The 20,857-nt window shown below is 41.7% G+C and overlaps 1 protein-coding gene across 22 annotated transcripts in view; it reads left to right on the top strand.

The window, feature by feature from the left end:
* The window catches only part of LOC100767704 (prune homolog 2 with BCH domain), a 254,057-nt gene that overhangs the window by 208,075 nt on the left and 25,125 nt on the right, over positions 1-20,857 (top strand). For 11 of the 22 annotated variants that reach the window (XM_027406569.2, XM_035441943.1, XM_035441940.1 and 8 more), the window contains 3 exons: positions 7,661-7,861; positions 17,974-18,147; positions 20,471-20,479. In XM_027406569.2, the coding sequence (XP_027262370.1) occupies positions 7,661-7,861; positions 17,974-18,147; positions 20,471-20,479 (384 nt within the window). The remainder of the gene's footprint in view (positions 1-7,660; positions 7,862-17,973; positions 18,148-20,470; positions 20,480-20,857) is intronic. The other 11 variants (XR_004769034.1, XR_004769035.1, XR_004769032.1 and 8 more) reach the window with 3 other exon arrangements.

The following is a 20,857-nucleotide window of genomic DNA, read 5'->3' as shown; positions in this document are numbered from 1 at the left end:
TAAGGGTTTAAACTCAAGACAAAAAGGAATTATAAACAAAAAAAGGAATATAAATTTTCAATTATAACTTACATGGCTCTCACTTTATGGTATGGCCTCTCTCTTGTTCTGCACCAAAACCCTGACCATGGATGGCACCAGTAGCTCAGCCTAAATGAAGTTAAGAAGGGAGAACACAATTTTGTTTGTTTGCTATTGTAGTATATAAAATAATCTTCCAATTTTGAGTCATGTGACCTTTTCAAAGGGGTTGGTACCAGATTTCAAATCCAGGACCTTGTATGTACTAGGTAAGAGCTCTAGAAGTAAACCATATACCAACACATTCTGTGGCCACCAGTAACCACTGTATGTCTCCACCATTCCTTCAAAGTCACAGCATAATAATGAAAGTGTTAAGACAATGTTAGGAGCAGCTAACTACATGTGGCTATTTAACTTAATTAAAAGGTAAAAATTTTAAATTTCATCCTTCAGTAACACTAGTGTCATTTTAAGTGCTCACTAGCCATATGTGGAGCAACCAGCTCAAAAATTCTTGTGGACATAACTTCTCTGAGAATGTCTGTCACATAGAACCTGCTATTTTTCAAATGTTCAAGGGAAACATTTTTCAAGTGATATATTAAGACATTCATTCCATGGTACACAGTGTGGCTGACGGTCTATGTTGAATACTGTAATATTGTAAGGAGGGAACGGTAACATTCCTTAGGACAAGGACAGAGTTGAGGGGCATACCAGGTACCTTCTGAATACTTTTATCTAGGAAGCCCATGATTCTGGTTTTGGATGAGGCTGGAAAACATTTCTTCTACTATACTGGCACGCAGAACACAAACTCTCCTGTGACAGATATGCCAGAGTTTTTGGACTAATGCCCTCTGGATATCCTATGGTTTGTTTCAGTGCTGACACATCTGCCTGGGCAGTCCCACTCCCCACAGGTTAAGGGCTCAGTCCCACAAGACAGATCCCACTTAGCCACCAATTGCTGTCTTAGGTCAGACCTTTGCTCTGACCAACTGGCTATAAATTGGGTTTCACAGCCTCCTCCCTCCTTGGGCTTAATAATTCACTAGGATAGCTTACAGATCCCATGGAGACATGTTGCTTTTTTCTACTGTGTTAATATAAAGTGTTATAAATGAGCTGCAGATGTCTGGTCCATTGATAACACAGGATGGGTGTTGATCAGTTCAGACTCTGAAACTGGAAGTGTGGCCTTGTGAATTGCAGTTCTGCAGTTTCCCCCAAGGTTCAAATGGCTGAGAGTATGTGCCCCAAATAGTGTAAATGGTTTAAGGGGGAGGCTGGAAAGAAATTTTAAAAGTTACAAGAAAAGGAAGATAATTGGTGGGGAAAAGCTACCCCAGTACTAGGATACCTATAATTAAAGCACACACTATTTGTTGATTTTATATTCATTTAGTCCCTTGCAGCTAGAATAGTCCCACACAGGAGAGTATAACTGTACGTAGATAGGAAGGTCACACTAAGTAACATGGTTGCAGTCAGGGATCAGGGCAGAAGCAGTAACTTGAAACTTCTCATCAGTGTTTCTCAATTAAGATTATTGTAGCCAACATGGATTATCACCCTGGGAAAAGAAGTGACTAAGCAATGAGTTATACAAATATTAAAACTCTATTAATAATATCAGTAACAATACAACTAGATTTTAGCCACTTGTAACTGGATCCAAACATCCCTTTAACAGTTCTCCAGGGCTGGGTCACTCTAAGCATCAATTTTGGATAGCCTTTTCTAAGTAGCTATCTTAATTAAGGTTTCTATTTTTGTGATAAAACACCATGGGCAGCTAGGAATTGTGGCACATACCTTTAATCCCAGTGCTTGAGAGCCAGAAGCAGACAGATCTCTGTGAGTTACAGACCAGCCTGCTCTACATAATGAATTCCAGGAAGTCCAGGGCTATATAAAGAGACCCTGTCTCAAAACAACAACAACATGACCAAAATGACTTTGAGAGGAAAGGGTTTATTCAGCTTACAACTCTCAGGTCACAATCCATCACCAAAGGAAGTCTGACAGGAACTCAAGGCAGAACCTGGAGGCAGGAACTGAAGAAGAGGCCATGGAGGAGTACAGCTTATTGTCTAGGTTCTACAGTTTGCTGAGCCTGCTTTCTTACACATCTAGGACCAGTTATCCTGGTGGGGGATGGGGGATGGGGGGATGGGGGTGTGGGGAAATACCACCTACAACAGGCTGGGCCTTCCCACATCAATCATTAAGAAAAATGTCCCACAGGTTTGCCTAAAAGTCAGTTTTTCAATTGAAAATTATAGTCTGTGTCAGGTGGACATAAAAACTATGAGGAACAGTGGGCAGTAAATGATTTTTCAGGTGTATATAGACAGCAATCTGTTTAATAGTAGTGTGTCCTTGAAAAGAGGAGATAATACCAATTGCCAAGTATTTTTGGAAGTCTGTTTTCCTCATTAAGGATATTTCAATATTTACCAACTATTTACCTTTTACTGTTGTCCACCACTTAAGGCTTGTTCCATGAAATCAATCAATGCCTCCATGTGTCAGTTACACTTACCAGGCCCGAAGGAGGGACAATCAGGAAGTAAATGCTGCATTGCTGTAATCCTGAATCAATCCATCTGTCCCTTAAGAGTGGAAAACTAATTAGGACCAATGCTGGAGGAGGATCAAGAATATCTACAGCATTTAAAGAAGGTCCAGTCATTTGAGTGGAAATAAGGGCAAAAGATTGCTTCTGCACACCCGCTGAGCTTGATTGAGTGGACACTAGCAACTGCCAGGTTACTTGTTTCCCCTCAGTCCTGAGCTAACCAGACACCTTTAAGGTCATTATAGAGAAGTGATGAATGAGTATGTTGTGGTTGACTCATGTAAAGTGTACCTACCCATGTCATAACTGAGGCAGGTTAAGTCAACCTTAGGCTCTTGATATGCACTCTTAATGATAATTACAGTGTCATGTGCAAGCATAAAATATGTTTAGGACAATCATTTCATTTATGGTCTATTCATCACAAATGCCCTGGGAAAGAAGGGAAAGGGTTGACTTAGGAGATAAATATTTTCATCTGGAAGCTTATCATCTGATTAGCCTGAATTTTAGAGGCCCATAAATTTAGCAGCCTGCTCTTTGGATATTGTTAGCAAGAGTTTGGGACAGTGATTAAGCTAAGACAGTTAATTCATGAGGCTGTTTCTCAGTCTGGGAATGTTGTCCATCTACAGTGCTTGATTTTTCCTGAAGTTGCATGAAGAGAGTAGAATTCAGTCAATCATTGGCTGTGTCTGTTAGGAGATTAAGGCCAGAATTTTGGAAGAACATTTGCTTAGAGCTGCTGTGATAATCATCAATGGGCATGTGAGAACACTGAGTAACTTGTAGGATGTGTGCCAGTTAGGTATTGGGGGCAATAGAGTGGGGTTTTGTTTAGAAAACTTCTGGGCTAATGTTTGTACATCTGTGTGGCCTTTAGTTAGCACTTAGTCCTTGGAAGGCTGTGTTAATGTCATTCCTAGGTCCAAATGCAATTCATTCGTTAGTCATGTCTTCTTCAAGTGATACAATTCCCCAAAGCTAGGCTGATGTGTTGTCATTGAAAGCTCAAGTTCTCAAGCAAATCCAATTGTATGTTCCTCAACACTGGAGATTCTTCAGTGATAGCATGTAGTTCAACCTTTGTCTGAGACACGTATGTAAAGGTTTTAACATTATCACATTAAACCTGGCTTTAAAAAGTAAAACCAAAATCTAACAGGATAAAAAAGTCAGTGTTCAACATCTAGAATTTCTCATGATCTTCTTGGCTTCTAAGGACTTGGGTAGTCTCAATTTCCTAGCTCTACCATCTGTAACTCACACAGCTTGTCGTACAGTCTCCTGCTCCATTCCATACCTGCCACTGTTATTGGTGGACATAGCACAGTCCTGGCGTCTTCAATATCCTGGGTATCTACTGCAACTGAGGTTGTACCTTCACCAGTGGCTTCTGTTTTCTTCTTAGGGACTCTGACCCTGCCACACAGTACCAAGCATGAACTACTATTCATAACCCTTTCTGCCTTCAGAACTAGTACCATGTAAGAGAGACTCTTAACATATTTCCAAATTAGGCTTCTAGCTTGAGATGCAACTCTGGTCCCCTCTGGAGCACAGATTCTGTGTGTTGATCTGGAGGTAATACTTTCTAGATGATTTCACCTAATGGTGCTAGATGTTCTGGTGTCAGGTTCTGGAACACTTCAGAAGTTGGAAAAAGCCATTGAATGCTGGAAGCAGAGCTTAAAGGGCCATTTTTGGGAGGATCCTGGAAGATAGCAGTGCTGGGACTAATGGGGAGAGTGGAGGCATGGTTCATGAGGTTTCAAGGGGGAAACAAGTTTATTAGCAACTGGACTTGAGGTCATTTGCGCACTGCTTTTGAGAAGAATCTGACTTTTGCATGAGGGTAAATGAAAAAGAAATAGGCTACTTTCTTTGGTGGAAGAAATGCTATTAAAAAACATAACATTGAGTCGATGGTATTGTTTGTTATTGATTATTCTTATGCAGATCTACAGTGGAAAAAAAAAAGCAAGTGGGGCAGAAAGGACAAACACTTGGAAGCTTAATGCCACACTCAAGATATGTGCTAGATTTGCTAAAGAGAGTAGCACTATTAAAGAGAGACTTCCTGCTTAGCACTGGAACAATAAAAAGGCTACCCTTAGGGCAAGACACCACTCCTGAGGCCAACTTCTGGATTAGTTTTAGTTGTTGCTGATGTTGCTATGATAAAATATTACAACCAAACTCAAGAAAGAGTTTACATTGGCATGCCATTCCAGAGGACTCTGTGTCCACAACGGTGGGGAAGGCATGACAGTAGGAACAGGAAGCTGATAGATCACATCTCAACCACACACAGGAAGCAGAAAAAGAAGAAGTAGGGCAAGGCTATGAGACCCCAAATATCACCTCCAGTGATGTACTTCTTCCAGCAAGGCTGCACCTTCTAAAGTTTTTCTTCCAGCAAGGCTACACCTTCTAAGTTTTGGTAATCTCCTCCAAACAGTACTACCTCAAGTGCCCAGATACCTGAGGCATGTCTCATTCAAACACAATAGTAAGTAACTCAATGTGAAAGTTAGCTTCCTGGATCTGTAGAGATGGCTCCGTGGTTATGAGGACTGGCTGCTCTACCAGAGGACCCACACAGCAACTCACAACCATCTGTCACTCCTGTTCCAAGATATCCAAGGCCCTCTTCTGGCCTCCGAGGGTATTGCACAAATATGGTGCACATACATACAGGCAAAAAGCATTTATACAGTATAAAATAAATATTTAAAAAGTTTTTCCTTTGTAGAATCCAAATCCCTACCACATGAGGAATGCCTGTTCTAGATATCTAGTCTAGAGATTTTCTTCCTAAGCAGCAGACAGCAAGGCACACCCAAATAAAAGTTTGGAACCTTAACCAAAAAGAAAGGGGATTTGGAAGCTGAATGGATTCATGTGATCTAAAGTTACCAGGGATCTTATAGAAAACAAAGGACCCATGAGCATGTCATGACCCTGGCAGCATCAGGGGTGGGGAGTATGAAGCACTTCCGATCCCATCTCTGACACTATGTAATGCCGATCAAGCCGAAATCAAGAACTATAAAAGCAAAGTAACTTTATTTGAGATTTTGAGAGTGACATGTTTGGAAAACAAGAGTGCAGAGTGCCCGAGAGAGGCTCAAATGATACGGGGGGGGGTGATGGGGAGCTGGGAGGAAGAAACTGCGGACAATGGACATTCTAAAGTTACATGAAAAGGAAGATGATTGGCATGGAAAGTTACCATCACTTTAGCTTATCCACCATTGGGGCATGTTTGACAGATGGCTAGGTCTATGTACACATGAAACACTCCTCTGCCATTTTGTGACAGTTGAGGCTACATGCATTCAAGGGTGTTAGGGGCATTTTCAGACTTGGTTCAATTGAACAGTTCACATTCCTGCACCCAGTGCATTGCTTGGATAGCCTGATAGCACATGAACATCCCACAGTGCCCTCACAGCTCTGTTTTGACACCTTCTTTAGATGTTTTGGCTTTTGTGATTTTTTTTTTCTGAAGACAAGGAGGAAAAAAGGACCCGACAACCTCCCAGGACTTTAATGCACTCACTAAAGTATCAGGCAGCAGACCTCACTCAAGAGTTCTGTGACTGTTTTGTTTCTTTTTGTGTGGTGAGGAGGATGGAATCGAGGGCCCATGCAGTCTGTCTCCCGAAGGGCCCAGACCAAAAGATCCCAGCAAATTCAGGCCCTAAATATAATCCATATAATCCAAATTAGGGATTACAGATAAAAAAAAAAAAGATGCTAGGAAAATTCCAAGGAATTTAGGAGCCAGAATGATTGTGACCAGAGATAAAAATCAAGTGTTTCTTCTTAGATTACAATAGATATCTCTCTCTGTTTGGTTCAGATAAACTTGTACAAAAAAGACTTGTGTGACTCTGTTTCTAGCCAATAAAAGGTTCAGGGGCAGAGAGACAAGCTGCTGAGAGTGGTTGGGAGCTGCCTCCATCAGCTTAGCATAGGTCATCATGAACATTATAGGCATTATAGGCATCCTACATTATATAATGTAGGATGATATTGGCTTATGTGGTGACTTCCTTCATGAATTCAAAGACTCTAAAGTACCTAAGGATTCATAAAACAAAACAAAACAAAAAAAAAACCCTGAAAAAAACAGTAAAGGCAACTGAAGATAAACAGGTGTTTTGGTATTTTCTATGAATTTAGCAGATAATGTTCTTTGTTTGTTTGTTTTTGTTTTGTGAGACAGGGTTTCTCTGTAACTAACGTGGCTATCCTAAAACTTGCTTTGTAGACTAGCCTGGCCTCAAACTCACAGCTCTCTGCCTGCCTCTGCTTCCCAAGTGCTGGGATTAAAGGTGTACTCCACCAATGCCCAGTAATGTTCTTAACTTCAATTCTATAGGAATAACATCTACAAGAACCCCAAGAAACTATATGCTTAAATGTTTTTGTGCACAATAAGCTCTATAAAAAATTTAACTTAGTATTATAGCATGTTGACTTCTGAAACCTAAACAGAGAAACAAAACAAGCAAACAAACAAAAGTTTCTACCCAAATAGTCCTGTTATCATATGGATGATGTACTGAATGGAAACCAATACTGAGGGGTGCTTTATAGAAGCCGGTCCAGAAGGAGGGGGCTAGAGATATGGTTTAGCAGTTTCAGTGCTTCCTATTATCCAGAGAACCAGAGTTCAAATCCCAGTACCTATGGAAGATGGCTTATAACCTGTAACTCCAGCTCCAGGGAGGTCTGATGCCATCTTCTGGTACCTGCACACATGTAACATACACATGCAAACACATAAACTTAAAAAAATAAAATAAAAGCATCCAAATGACTCACACCTATATCACAGCACTGGGAGGTGAGGTTGCAAACTAAAGGCCAGCCTGGGCTACATAAGAAGAACCTGTCTTATAAAACCAAGAAAGAAGGGACATACAGGAAAAAGTGGGGGCAGGATCCAAATCCCTTATTAGGATTTTTTTTCCTTGAGGCCCAGTTCCACTCAAGAAGGCCATGTGTGTAACCTAACTTTGCTATTATTTTCTTCTTTAGAACCTCCCAATTCCCTGGATCTCAATGGCAGTCACCCTCAGAGAATCAAGCTCACGGCCCCAAATATCAACCTTTCTCTGGACCAAAGTGAAGGATCAATTCTCTCTGATGATAACCTAGACAGTCCAGATGAGATTGACATCAATGTGGATGAACTCGATACCCCTGATGAAGCAGATTCCTTTGAGTACACTGGCCATGGTAAGTTGCTGAGATAATGAGGTCAAAGTTAAGTGAACCACTGTCTATGTAACATTACAAACAAATCTTTCATGTCTGTGCAAGTAGCTACTTCCTGTGACTCTAGAAGTTTGTTAGAACCTCGCTCAGGGGTGTCCATGCTTGGCAGTTTAGAATATGATAGAGTAGCTCCAGTTCCCAGAGACTACTCATTGGCAACTATTACCCATTTGTGAATTACCTACCCTATGGCCTGTTATAGGAAAATCAAGGCTGTGTAGACAAAAAAACATACTTGAATCTGGAATGCAAAATTTGAAAGAAGAAATCAGAAACCAATTCCTTTGTATAAGCTCTTGGTGTCTAAAATGCTCTCTCCTTCACACCCTTACATGACCAGTTACATCTCTTCACAGGTGCCACCTCCTCAATAGGCCTTCCATGACTTGTGCTGTCACAGGTGTTCCCCACTTGTGTACCCCTAGCTCCTCACACTCCATACTAGGGTGCCTTTGCTGTCTGGGTTTGAAACTATAGTTTTTAATGATTTGCTTGCTAATCTGATTGAGGTGCTTACTGGATTTTCCTCACTAGAATTCATGCTTCCTCAGAGCAGAGACTTTGTGGTATTTGATGATGTATCTTCAATATAGAAAAAAGGAAGAAGGGATGGAGTGCGTGGATGGAGGGAAAGACAGACTCAGGACCAACAGCCACGACAGGAGTGCTAGTCTACTGCAAATATTTTCTCTTGCTTGGTGACATTTGGCTTATTCTTAAGTGCAGACAAATACAGAGCCATTGCTTCATCAAGCAGCATTGCCATTTCTGTTTCTCTGAAATTATAATTGAAAGTCGAAGTGAAAGACTTTCAGCTATATAAAGTTTCCCTAGTCTTAAAAAGAAACACTGCAGTTAAGGGATGCTCAATCTTTTAAACACAGGAAACCCCATTCATAGGAGAATATGGTTGGGACATTTAGCAAATTGGCTGATTAATTCAGCCCAATGCCATTGAGCCACAGGGACAATATCTATAACCATTGTAGACCTACAGAGTTTAAGCTTTTGTTCCTTCAAGTTATTATTATTAATAATAATAGAACCAGGTATAACAATAATAATAATAATAATAATAATAATAATAATAATAATAATAAATAGAAGCAGGTACAGGACTACTCCAAGCTTCTTATGCTTATATGGAGTTATGCTGCATTTTTGTCCTGCTCCTGGGTTTCTGTAGGGTTCTTCATACATGTGGTCTGTAGTGGATAGGTTCCAAGACCCCAAACAGACATCAATATCTAAGGATGTTCAATTCCCTTATATGTATATGCATTTGCAATATAATCCATATACCTCCTCCATATACTTTAAGCCATTTCTAGATTAATTGTAGTATCTAATATGATTGAAACGTGTATTTTAGGGGATAATGAAAAGCTTCTGTGTTCATCCAATACAGATGCAATTTCCCTCAAATATTTCCTACCTGCAGTTGGTTGAAACTTACTGCTGTTGGAAGCTGAGTGTAATAATCTGGATATTTGACCTCAAGAGTCGTCCCCAGCTACTCCCTCCATCACACCTGGTCTCATCCCTCCCACCCACCACCACCATCTATTCCAGTTGTCCCTGCTGTCCCAGCTCTTTTCTTGTTAATATACTGACTTTAAACCACACTGAAGACAGCTATGCCTGGTCCCTCCCTTCCCTTGCTATGCTGTCTCTGTGGAGAGCTTTGTCACACCACATCTGAGCCTTTTGTTTATAAATAGCAAATCTGTCGAGCAAAGTGGTGGTAGCTGAGCAAGCTGGTAATTAAAGCTGCCACTTGCTGACATGGTTCTTTTTATTTAGTTGATATTGTCATGTAGAAAGAGGCAGTTTAAAGACCTCAGTTATTCTAGGTCTTACTCGGAGAGCTGGATTTTAATACACACTGAAATCCAAAATTCCCTTTGATTTTAAATGAAAGGTGTGTATCCAAGCACTATTATAAAAAATAAATAAATAAGCAATCCAAACCATTAACCTTCCAAAACAGAGTTTAGCTGATAGCTACATTCTGTTCAGCAGACACGGATAACCACTGCATAGGACAATTGGGATATAAATACATTTTAGGCCTAGCATATGAAATGAGTGCTTAAAAGCCTCGTGTCTTGAGATTTTTCAGGTAAGCAAGTTGAAGGCAGTGTATACATCCTAAAAGGGAGTGTTTGTTTATTAATCCCTCCTGGTTTTGGTTTTGCCTTTTTTTTTTTAAGACAAGGTCAAGTGATAAGATTACAGGTGAACTATCAAACTGACTGTCAAATTCTTTCAAGTATAGTTTTTCAAAAATTAGTCATAATTTATTTTACTGAATGGACAATTTTATAGTGTTTAACGTATTGTATAGGATATGCCCCAAGTATTTTAGGGATAATTATTGTAATCCTCACATCTACTCTGTAAAACAGACTGTTTCCCCCACTGTAGATGAGAACACAGAGACCAAGGGAGGTTACATAATAACCTGAAGTTATACAGTTGTGACTATCTGTGATAGCATTCAAACCAAACCTTGTGTTGACTTCCTGTTCCTACTGCTTCCCTGTCTGATAGGCTAATGAGTAAAAAGGGAGGAGACTAAATTAAGCCTGCATACAGGAAACCAAGTGTGAAAGATCACATTCACATGTGTTTTAGTTAGCTTTTCTGTTGCTGTGAAAGGACACCATGCTCACAGCAAATCTTATAAAGGGAAAATGTTCAGTGTGGTAGCTTAGAGTTTCAGAGGATTAGTCCATTATCATCATGGTGAGGCATGGTTGCGTGCAGGCAGACATGGTGCTGGAAAAGGAGTTGAGATACCTACAAGAGGAAGTGATCTGGGTCACTGAGCATGGCTTGAGCATATATGGGACTTCAAAGCCCGCCCCCATAGTGACACACTTCCTCAAAGGCTATACCCACCATAACAAAGCCACACCTCCTAATGGTGCTACTCCCTATGAACTTATGGGGCAATTACACAACATGTATGCTTCCATAGGTCACACTGTTGACTTGAGAACCCGTCCTTTACCACCTCAAGGATTTTCATACCAATTCCCTCTTTTATGTGGAAGTTGATGGCCAAATACTTGTCCAGGGAATTTGCCTACTATTGCCAATTTGCTTATGGAAAAACAATTTAATTTCCCTATCTAAAGGTGCAATTTGTTCCCTTTCAATCAGTTCTCATTGATAGCTGTGTCCAAACAGCTCGGAAATATAATTCAGGCTTGATTTTTGTGCCAACAAAATCAGAATTACACGGATAGTGAAGGCTTGGGGGTTAGTCTTTCATATGAAGGGTAATCTTGATTTTGCTTTTGTTGCTTCATGATACTAACCATAGAAACAAAATACTCAAAGGTCAAGAAGGAAATGATAACCTCATGCTATTCTCCCAACCAACCATGACATAATTTTTCTCACAATTCAGAGCTTAGACATGATAAAGGCTCTTTATCATGGGCATGGGAAGATGGTAAAGAATTGACCTGTGTGCTTCTGATAAGCACATAGAGGCAATGTGCTATGCTTTTGGACTGCCAGCGTCCCCAAGGGATTTTTAATGGCCCCCACCTAGCAGCTTTTCCAACACTGACCCTGATGATAGGCATGCCAGCATTCTCTCAGTCAGGCAGCCACATATTTTAACATCCCTACTGGTGATCTTCTTTATTTCTAGCACCAACAGGCAGTCAGCTTTATGAAATCAAGTGCTTGTTTCCACACTCGGCATGCAGGTGATGATGTGTCAAGCTAGTATGTCTAAAGATTTTTTTCTTTGTATTCTTGCACGCTGCAGTTGTTTGAAGATTTATTTTATCCCCCTTTTAAATCATCCATCTCTCTCGGTGTATGTACATGTGACTATGTACATGTGTGTGCAGAGGTGCCAATGTCCAAAAGAGACAGTTGGATTCCCTGGAGCTGGGGTTGCAGGTGCTTGTGAGCCTAGTGACAAGGGTCCTGAACACTGAACCTGAGCCTTCTCTGTAAAAACAGTATATGCTCTTAACTACCCAACCTTCGGTTTCTCCCCTACACGGAGATTTTACACCCAGGTTTACTTCCTATCTGTTGTTTATCACCAAGGTGATTTTAACCTCTTAAGCTATGTTCTGGATGTCTTTGCTAAAACCAGAAAATGTCAGGCATCTTGTCTTCTGAGAGCATTCCTGTTATCCATGCAGTGTCGTGATGCAGAAAGCCAGCCAGCTTTCACAGTTGTGTACTCCTATAGGAAGGTCACGCTGACCCTATTGTGATCAGTGTAGCACAGAACAATCAAGAGCATACATGTTAAATCATCTCAGAAAGCCAGGAGGAAAAGTTCAGGTTGACTCCTTCCTCAAGAGTGATGGTGTAAATGTCTTCAGCAGTTGCTAGGGGAAGAGATCATCAGTGAGGAAAAACTTCTTAGTTAAAGAGGAGAGGATGACACTGATGACTGATTGGGAGGACTTGAGAAGAGTTAAATAAGCCCTGAACACATCTGCAATAGCTGGGAAATAAAGACAGGGCTTTCAAGTTGTAACAGAATTAAGATGAGGAAGGTACTGTTCACTCAAAAGACTGAAGAGAGCATCTTTACTGCCCACTGGCTCATGTTACTGACTTCCCACAAGTCCTTAAAGTGCTCTGAAGACTTTTTCCCTCCCTCTCCCTCCTCCTCCTCCTCCTCCTCCTCCTCCTCCTCCTCCTCCTCTTCTTCTTCTTCTTCTTCTTCTTCTTCTTCTCCTCCATTTCCCTCCCCCTCCCATCCCCCCTGGGAATCAGTCACTCTGCCTCTGAACCACATCCCCAGCCCTCCCCATTTCTTAAATGATCCATTTTATTTCTTCCAGTTTATGCCAATGAGAAGGGAAGTAGATGGAACCACAGCAGTGTAGTAGCTCCCAAAGTATGAAGCATTAGGACTAACGCCTCAAAAACACTTTTGAACAAGAAAGAGTAGGAAAATGTGCCTGTGTGTGTGTGGTATGTGTGTCTATGCATGTGTGTGTGCATATGTGTGTTTGCACATACATGTTTTTTGTTTGTTTGTTTGTTTTGTTTTTTTCTAGACAAGGTTTCTCTTTGTAGCTTTGGAGCCTATCCTGGCACTCACTCTGGAGACCAGGCTGACCTCGAACTCACAGAGATCCGCCTGCCTCTGCCTCCCGATTGCTGGGATTAAAGGCGTGAGCTTGCACATACATGTTTTTAAGACACTATCTTGTTTGCTTTCTCTTGCGGTGATAAAGACCATGGCCAAAAGCAACTTGGAGAGAAAAGGGTTTATTTCATCTTACAGCTCACAGTTCTTCATTGTGGGAAACCAAGGCAGGAACTCAAGGAAGAAACCCAAAGGTTTGGAGAAATAAAGGGAAGGCCATGGTAGAGTGCTGCTTACTGACTTGTTCTTCCTGACTTGTTTGGTGTCCTCTCATAAAGTTCAGGACCACCTGCCCAGAGGTGGCATTGCCCCTCAGCTATATGGGTTCAAATTATGTAATACTCCTATGTAAAGATATCAAAGCAAATTCTTTAAAGGAAAAACAAAATAGAATAAAATTAACTATTCCTTCATGGAGTTAATAAGCTAAGAGACTTTAACAAAGTAATGTACTTGAGGGCTAGTTCTAAATTTCGCAGGCTTATAATTCCTGAGATGAGGAGATACTTGTATATTGGGTAGGCTCAATTGTCAGAAGAATCATCATTCTCATTTATTGGGTAGGCTCAATTGTCAGAAGAATCATCATGCTCATTTTTAAAGTGTGTGTGTGAGAGGGATGGGTGACATGGTCTGTCTCCTCTATTTCAAGAATTGCTTTGTGGCTTATAGTTTTCTGTGTTACTTCTTTTTCAACTAATAAACATGTTTAGAGAGCTTTTAGCTTAACATCCAAATTGCATGTCACATGTCTAGTTCACTCCCTCCTCCGTCCCCTACACTCTCAACTTCCCTCTGCTCTTGCATCTGTAGCAACTGACAACCTTCATGGTCAACACATCATTCTCACCCAGAATACGGAGTTTACATTAGCACTCACTCCTGATGCTGAACATTCTGTGGGTTTAGACAAGCAGAAAGTGACCTGTAATTTACCCTTCCTTTACCTGTGCTGTGTGACATTATTCCTGGGGAGACATAAGCAAACATCTACCCACCCCATATAGGGAACCAAAAACAGAACAAAATAAGGATGTCATCAAAGTCCAAATTGTTAAATGAATGAATTTTACTGAGTGACTAACAGCAATATAGTTGAGAAGTTACTTACAGGAGCAGAAATGACTCAACTTGTGGTGTACCACCAAAGCCTACTTAGCACACTGCATAGCCTGCAGATTGCTCAGAGTATTGTCTTTTCAGGTAGCTGCCTTGTTCTGAGCTGCTAGGCAGCTGGGTTGGTCTCTGCCTCTTTCAGGCTGCTCATCTTGTCTGAGTGTCTTCTAGGCAGCCTAGCTTTTCTGTCTTTCAGCGATGCTTACAGCATCTATGTGCTCAGAGAGGGAAGGGTCTTGTATATCTAGTCAGTTTCAGGGACTTCCTGAAGTCTTTGGATTCTTTACCTCCTAAGTTAAGGAGCTTCTTGCTGGCTGGAATGCTCTGCTTCCCTCAGAACATTGTGTCTGAATTAGCTTTCCTCAGACTGAGGGTTTCCTGTTGCAGAAATTTGCTACACAAAACCCTCTAGCCCCTGGCTGCTACTGATCCTCTTATTGTCTCCATAGCTTTACCCTTTACAGAATGTCAGATAGTTAGGATCACACAGTAAGCAGACTTTCGATTGGTCTTCTGCATTTAGGCATTTATGATCCCTTCACATCTCGAGGATTCATTTCTTTTTAGCACTTAATGGTATTCCAGTGTATGGATGTGACGCTTTGTTTTTCCAGTCACTTATTGACAGACATCTTGGTTGCTTCACAGTTTTGGCAAGTATGAATGAAGCTTCTGTAAGCATACATGTGAAGATTTTTGTCTGGAAATACCCTTCTGTTGGCTAATTACAAAGGAGTTGGACTGCATGATAGGAGCTTATTTATAAGAAACTTCCAAACTGTCTTCCAAAGTTACTGGAACATTTCCATCTTCACCATCAACACATGAGAATCCCCGATGTGCCCCATTCTCAGTAGTTTGGTGACTGTCCATGTTTTGGACTTTGACCTTTCTAATAGTAGTATCTGTAACAGCAGTTCACTATTGTATCATCTTAAAATGATAAATGATGTCATACATCTTTTCTTATGCTTCCTTGGTATATTTATCTCCACTAATGAGGTGATGTCTGCTCAGTTCTTTGTGTGTGTGTGTGTGTGCACACACCCATGTGTGTACATTGTGTTATTAAGCACTAAAAACAAGGTCTTGTACATAGTAGGAAAACACTCTAATACTGAAGTACAGCCCTAACACCATTGTATTGCTTATTTGCTAATCAAATAGTTCATTTTCTTATTGTTAAGTCTTAGGCATTTTTGTATATTTTGAATAATAATCATTTACCAGATTTGGACTCTATAAATACATTCTCCTAGTCTGTAGCTATCTTCTTATTCTCTTGGTGCTGTGTTTCATGGAGCATGTTTTCAACTTTAACACAGTCTAGTTTGTCAATTACTTACTCCATGAATTTAGTGTTAGTATCTAAAAAGTCATCAGTTGCAGACCCAGGCCTGGTGACACATACCTTCAGGCCCAGCTACTTGGGAGGCTGAGGTAGGAAGCATGCTTGTGCTCATGAGTTCTATAGCACAGATAGCATGACAAGCCCTAATAAAACAAACAAACAAATACATACATAAATACCATCTCTATGCCAAGGTCAGTTAGATTTTCTCTTATGTTGTCTATGGTTTGGGCATTTTACATGAGGTGTATGATACAATTTTAGCTAATTTGTGAGCAGATGCAGATTTGAGTCTATATTCATCATATATGTCACACTATCAACTCACAGAGGACAAACTAGAGCAGGCTAGAGTACCAAATATACTGTAGAAGGTTTGATGAGTTCACTGAAGTTTAGATGCATGATAAGTCCATGGAGGGTTTGGTGAGTGGTTAGTTCACTGATGTCAAGGACATATGAACATCAAAAGGCATATCATGTCTGAGCCCAGAGTTAGGTACCAACGACAGGATGAGAAATATGGAACCTAAGAGAGCTAGAATTAGTATATAAGTTTCCCAATCCAAGTAGAAAGGAAGAAGTGGGAAAGAATACCAGACAAATAAATAGGTCTACACCAGGTGACATGGTGCTTGATCAGAAGCCATGGTTGCTTCCTTCCATCCTTATCAAGCTGTTGAGTGCTGCTGGGACCATAGTGGAATCAGAATGAGCCAGGGCTCTGTGGGTGGTGTGGCTGTAAATGTTGGCAAAGAAGGCTAGGCTGGCTTCCCAGCTGAGCTTCAGTTTCCGATAGTGAGTCCTGAGTAATTAGGTACTTGTGGGTGTTTAGTGACTGCTGAATCTTCCAGGATGCAATGCTGTGTTATGGGTCCTTATAGACTATCTCTAGTCCTAAGAGCTTGCTCAAACTCCCTGGCATTTACCCACTCACCTTCCCAGAATTTGTATATTCTGAGTAGGTTTCTGCGAGAGCTGTGAGATGTGTCAGTAGAAGTGAGTAAGTATTAAAGGTGATTCAGACAAAATTCCCTAACCCAAGGAATTCACACTCAAGGCATGCCAGTAGCCTAGGAAAGTTCACAGCAGAGGAGCAGGAGCAGTATTTGTTACTTGTGGTGATATCTTGCTTGTACAAATAAAGCCTGTCTGGAGGTCACAGAATGGAGCTTGCCACTAGCTAACCATAGAGGTCTGAAGGTCTCGGATGTGAGATAGCTGAGTGGAATCAGGTTATAAGCAGGGAGAAACAGGAACTCGCTCTCTTGTCTGCTGAGATGTTTGGGAGGTAAGGTGTGGCAGTGGCTTGCTCCTTCTCTCTGATCTTCAGCATAACCCTCTATATCTGACTCCAGGTTTTTATTATCTGGACCAATTAAAAACTCCATTTATATTTTGGTGTCCAACGTGGGGCATGAACCCACTACCCTGAGATTAAGAGTCTCATGCTCTACTGACTGAGTTTAAGGAAGATATCACCACAGTTGCTAGTTACCCATCTCCACATTGGTATAATGTCCATTTTAACACCTACTGCTATGTCAGTGCCAATGGATGGGAACCACAGCACTGCTATTGCTATCACTGCTATTGTGACACAGGAGGGATTGAGGCAAAGAGCAATGCCATCTAAATGGTCTTCTTCCACAATGTAAAAAAAATAAGAACAGCCATGCCTCAGAGTTGTAGGAAAGGTAATAAATAATCTTTCCCTTCGGAGTATTTAAAACTGTGAAGAATGCCTTTTGTTAAACTTGATTCGCACGTCTAGTAAAAATGTTTAACAGTTGCAGCTTAGCCTCTCAGTGAACACCATGATTATTATTTTGAATGCATAAGACTAAACCTTGAGCAAAGAATACTCAGTGGGGTTTTTGTTGCTGTTGCTTTGTGGACCCAAAAGTTTAAAATCTGCCAGGAAACTTCCAGTTTACAAAGTTATCTGTTTCCCATTCACTATATAATCTTTACTGTAGCATATTCTGGAACAATGCACGGGAAGTATTAGCAGCCTTCTGTACAAGCATACACCCTAGCTTCACAATGGTTCAAAGGGCTTCATCCTTGTTCTAAGAGTCTTACAGCCAAGGTCTAAGCAGTAGTGTCATCGAGTAAAGGCACTCAAACACTCCAAGCAACCAGGGGAGATGGCCCCAGGAAGCTAAAGGTAACTGGACCTGATATTACCCTACCAGAAAGATCTATAGTGTTTAACCTTGATGACCAAAGATGAGTAGGTACCAGAACCCTAACCTCGACTGTTTCTACTTCAGCATGACCTTAGGAAAGGATTTGGTTCCTCCATCTGTCTATATGGTAGGTGTTGTATGGTCAGGCTGCTATTCGCCTCTAAGGAGTTCCTAGTGGGTGGCTCTGCAAGGAGGTGGCTTCCAATCCAGTCTCTATCCTGTTTGTCCTGTGGAAGTCTTGCTGCTTCAGTCCCACTCTGTGCCTCCCTTCCAGAAGATCCCATGGCCAACAAGAGCTCTGGTCAAGAGTCAGAATCTATTCCAGAGTATACAGCCGAAGAGGAACGAGAAGACAACCGGTTATGGAGGACAGTGGTGATTGGAGAACAGGAACAACGGATTGACATGAAGGTCATCGAACCCTACAGGAGAGTCATTTCTCACGGAGGTAAGACCTCAATGGTGGAGGGGCTTTCAATCCCCTTCTGAGGCTCCAGCACATGCATCTTTTTAGACTCAGCCCAGTAGTTATTTATTCTACCAAAGATTTATTCTCCTTTGAGCCACTTTAAATTTGGGACAGACAAAAGTTAACCACAGTCAAAACCTCTGTTCCAGCAAGGGACCCAGGAGAGGGAAAAGTGTGTTTACCTGATGGTTCCAGGCATGCGTGTAGTTTTGATTAAATTGGAGCCTCAGAAAATAGTCAGATGAACAAAGGCATTGCATTGGATGTTGTTGACTTCAGAAAACATCATTGGCTGTTTGATGTGTCTGCTGCATGCATCCCTTTCCTGCAGTCTTGAGGCATCTTTCTACCAAGGCACAAGCTCGCAAGGCAGTCGTTGCTGTCAGTGCCTCTGCCTTAATGAGAACTAGGAAATAAGTTTTGGCAGTTCATTAAGAGTTTGTTTCTCAGTGCCGGGGGTTGAAGCCAGGGGCTTGCGTACGCTAAGCAAAGGCTCTGCCACTGAGCTGTAGCTTCAGCCCTTTTCAATACTGCATTTAATCAATAGCATTTGCTTTCTAATATGCACACAAATGTCTTAGTCAACCATCCCTCCCCCAATAGATCTCTCCCCACTCTTTCTATGTGCCACTACCTCCCATGAATACCAGGGCCACCCAAGGAAACTGATTGACAGGGAAAAAGGATAACCTTGGGGTCCCTTGACCTGACCTTCGTATTTCTTGCCTTGCTGTGCAATCCATGAACCTGGGATAGCTGCTATGGGCAGCAGTAGGACCCTGTGGGAGGAATCTCTTCCTTAGCCCTTTGGAAGGAAGCTGAGCAAAGCTTGTGGAGATTGCGAGAGGAGTATAAAGTCAGCCCCTTGCTGGGATGACAAGGAGAACCCAAGCCCTCCTCCAATGTTCATATAAATCATTCTTGCTTCACGGTGCCCCTCTGGTATTTTTGGTTTGTTTGCTTTGGGGTAGTAAAAAATAAACAAATATAGTCACAAAGATTGACTTTAAAAGTGACCTGTGCATTCTCTAAAATGCACAGGAAATATAGAAAAGTCTGCCAGGGTAAATCAAAGTCACATGGTGATGATGACCTCAGAGTCCCATGTCATGAGACAACAGGCCCACAGTTCTACTGTCAGCATAAAGGCCAAACTACCTCTTGATACCTTAGTAGATTAGCCTCTTTGTTTTTTCAAGTTCAGTCAAATCAAATGGGTTGGGTGGCCTGATGTCCAAGTCACTGGAATCAGGCCAAGCGGCCACTAGGAGTACACTGGTGGGCAGGACTGTCTCTGCCTGCCATGGTCTCTTTAAAGTCCATGTGTGACCTCAGGGGAACCTGGTTTGCTGAGCTCCGTCCCTGCCACCTCCTCCCCTTGGCACTTGCTCCTCTCCACACATTATGTGGCGTGCATTTGGTTTTTGTCTGAGTGACTGTCAGTTTGTTTTTGAAGAGAAGGCCACCTCTCCTTTCCCCGGCTCTGCCTCAGTCTCCTTCAGCCACGCAGCTGCATGAATATGCCTCTGGCTGTACCCTCCGCCCACTACTGAGAAGCCGCCACCTCCTACATGCTGGACAGCTTTGTGCTCTAGGTAAAAATTTGCTCAGATGTTACTTCTGAATTTGACAAAGCTTAGTCTTCCGTGTTGGAAACTCACATTGCTCTCCCAGTCTCTGATGACCAAGCGTCTTTGCTGCCAACTATTGGCTTCTGGGAAGCATATCAAAACAGACTGAACACGAGTCTTGCTTCTGTGCTCCATATTGCTCTGAAGAGGTTTCCTGTCAGCCCCAGAGAAACTTCTGGTAGGGCAATGTTCAGTGCATGAAACTGAAAGGTGGAAGCAACCAAAGGCTTGAACAAATTGGCACACAGTCAGATGCTCTCCAGTGGTCACTGCTGTGTTTGTAATCCACTCCTCAGATTTGGTGGCCTTGGCATGGGCACCCTCTACACAGTTTAGAAGGATCTCTGACCTTGGTACATCCCCTAACCTTCTCTGGCCTCAATTACTATATCAGCTGAAAGAGGCAGTGTGTGACGATGTCAGTGTTCAAATCCTATGACCCATAAGTGATATTCTTTTTTTTTTTTTTTAAAAAAAAAAGGCTAAAAGCATGATGGGTGATTTTACATAGACAATATCATGGGGTCTGGTATAAGCCAGAACTGATTTTTTTTTTTTTTAACTTCGTGCTGAGAATAAGCTCGCTGAATAACAAAGAGCAATCATACTGAAGGATGCTAACAAGGAGTTTCCTGTCTTGTTTTCTTTTTACTTCTCTTATTTCACTCTAGGAGACTCAGGTAACCTTCTCTGCAGTGTTGCTGGACAAAAGAGCCTGGAAAGAATGAGCAGAAGAGTTGCTGGCTGGTGTGTGTGTGTGTGCGCGTGTTCTGTTGCTCCTGTGACATCTGTCCTTCTCTCTCCATTCCATTTGCTGGCCAGCAAACTTGTGTCACATCTCTTTCATGCCTCTTGTGTCACCTCAGGTAAGGTATGCCATCACTGATCCATAGGGCCTCAGGAAGCTCCACGGTGGGATTGCTGATACCACCTCCCCCACACACTCCGAACATGCACCTATGTCTACCTCTTGTTCAATGAGAACAGAACAGAGTCTGACAAATTAAATATTTAAACAACCAAACTCCAAGCCAGGCTTGTAATTCCAGCTACATGGG

The sequence above is a fragment of the Cricetulus griseus genome, chromosome 3, assembly GCF_003668045.3.
Source record: "Cricetulus griseus strain 17A/GY chromosome 3, alternate assembly CriGri-PICRH-1.0, whole genome shotgun sequence".
In the NCBI taxonomy this organism is placed as follows: domain Eukaryota; kingdom Metazoa; phylum Chordata; class Mammalia; order Rodentia; family Cricetidae; genus Cricetulus; species Cricetulus griseus.
Note: the sequence above shows the minus strand (reverse complement) of the source record. Positions and strands in the feature narration are given on the sequence as shown.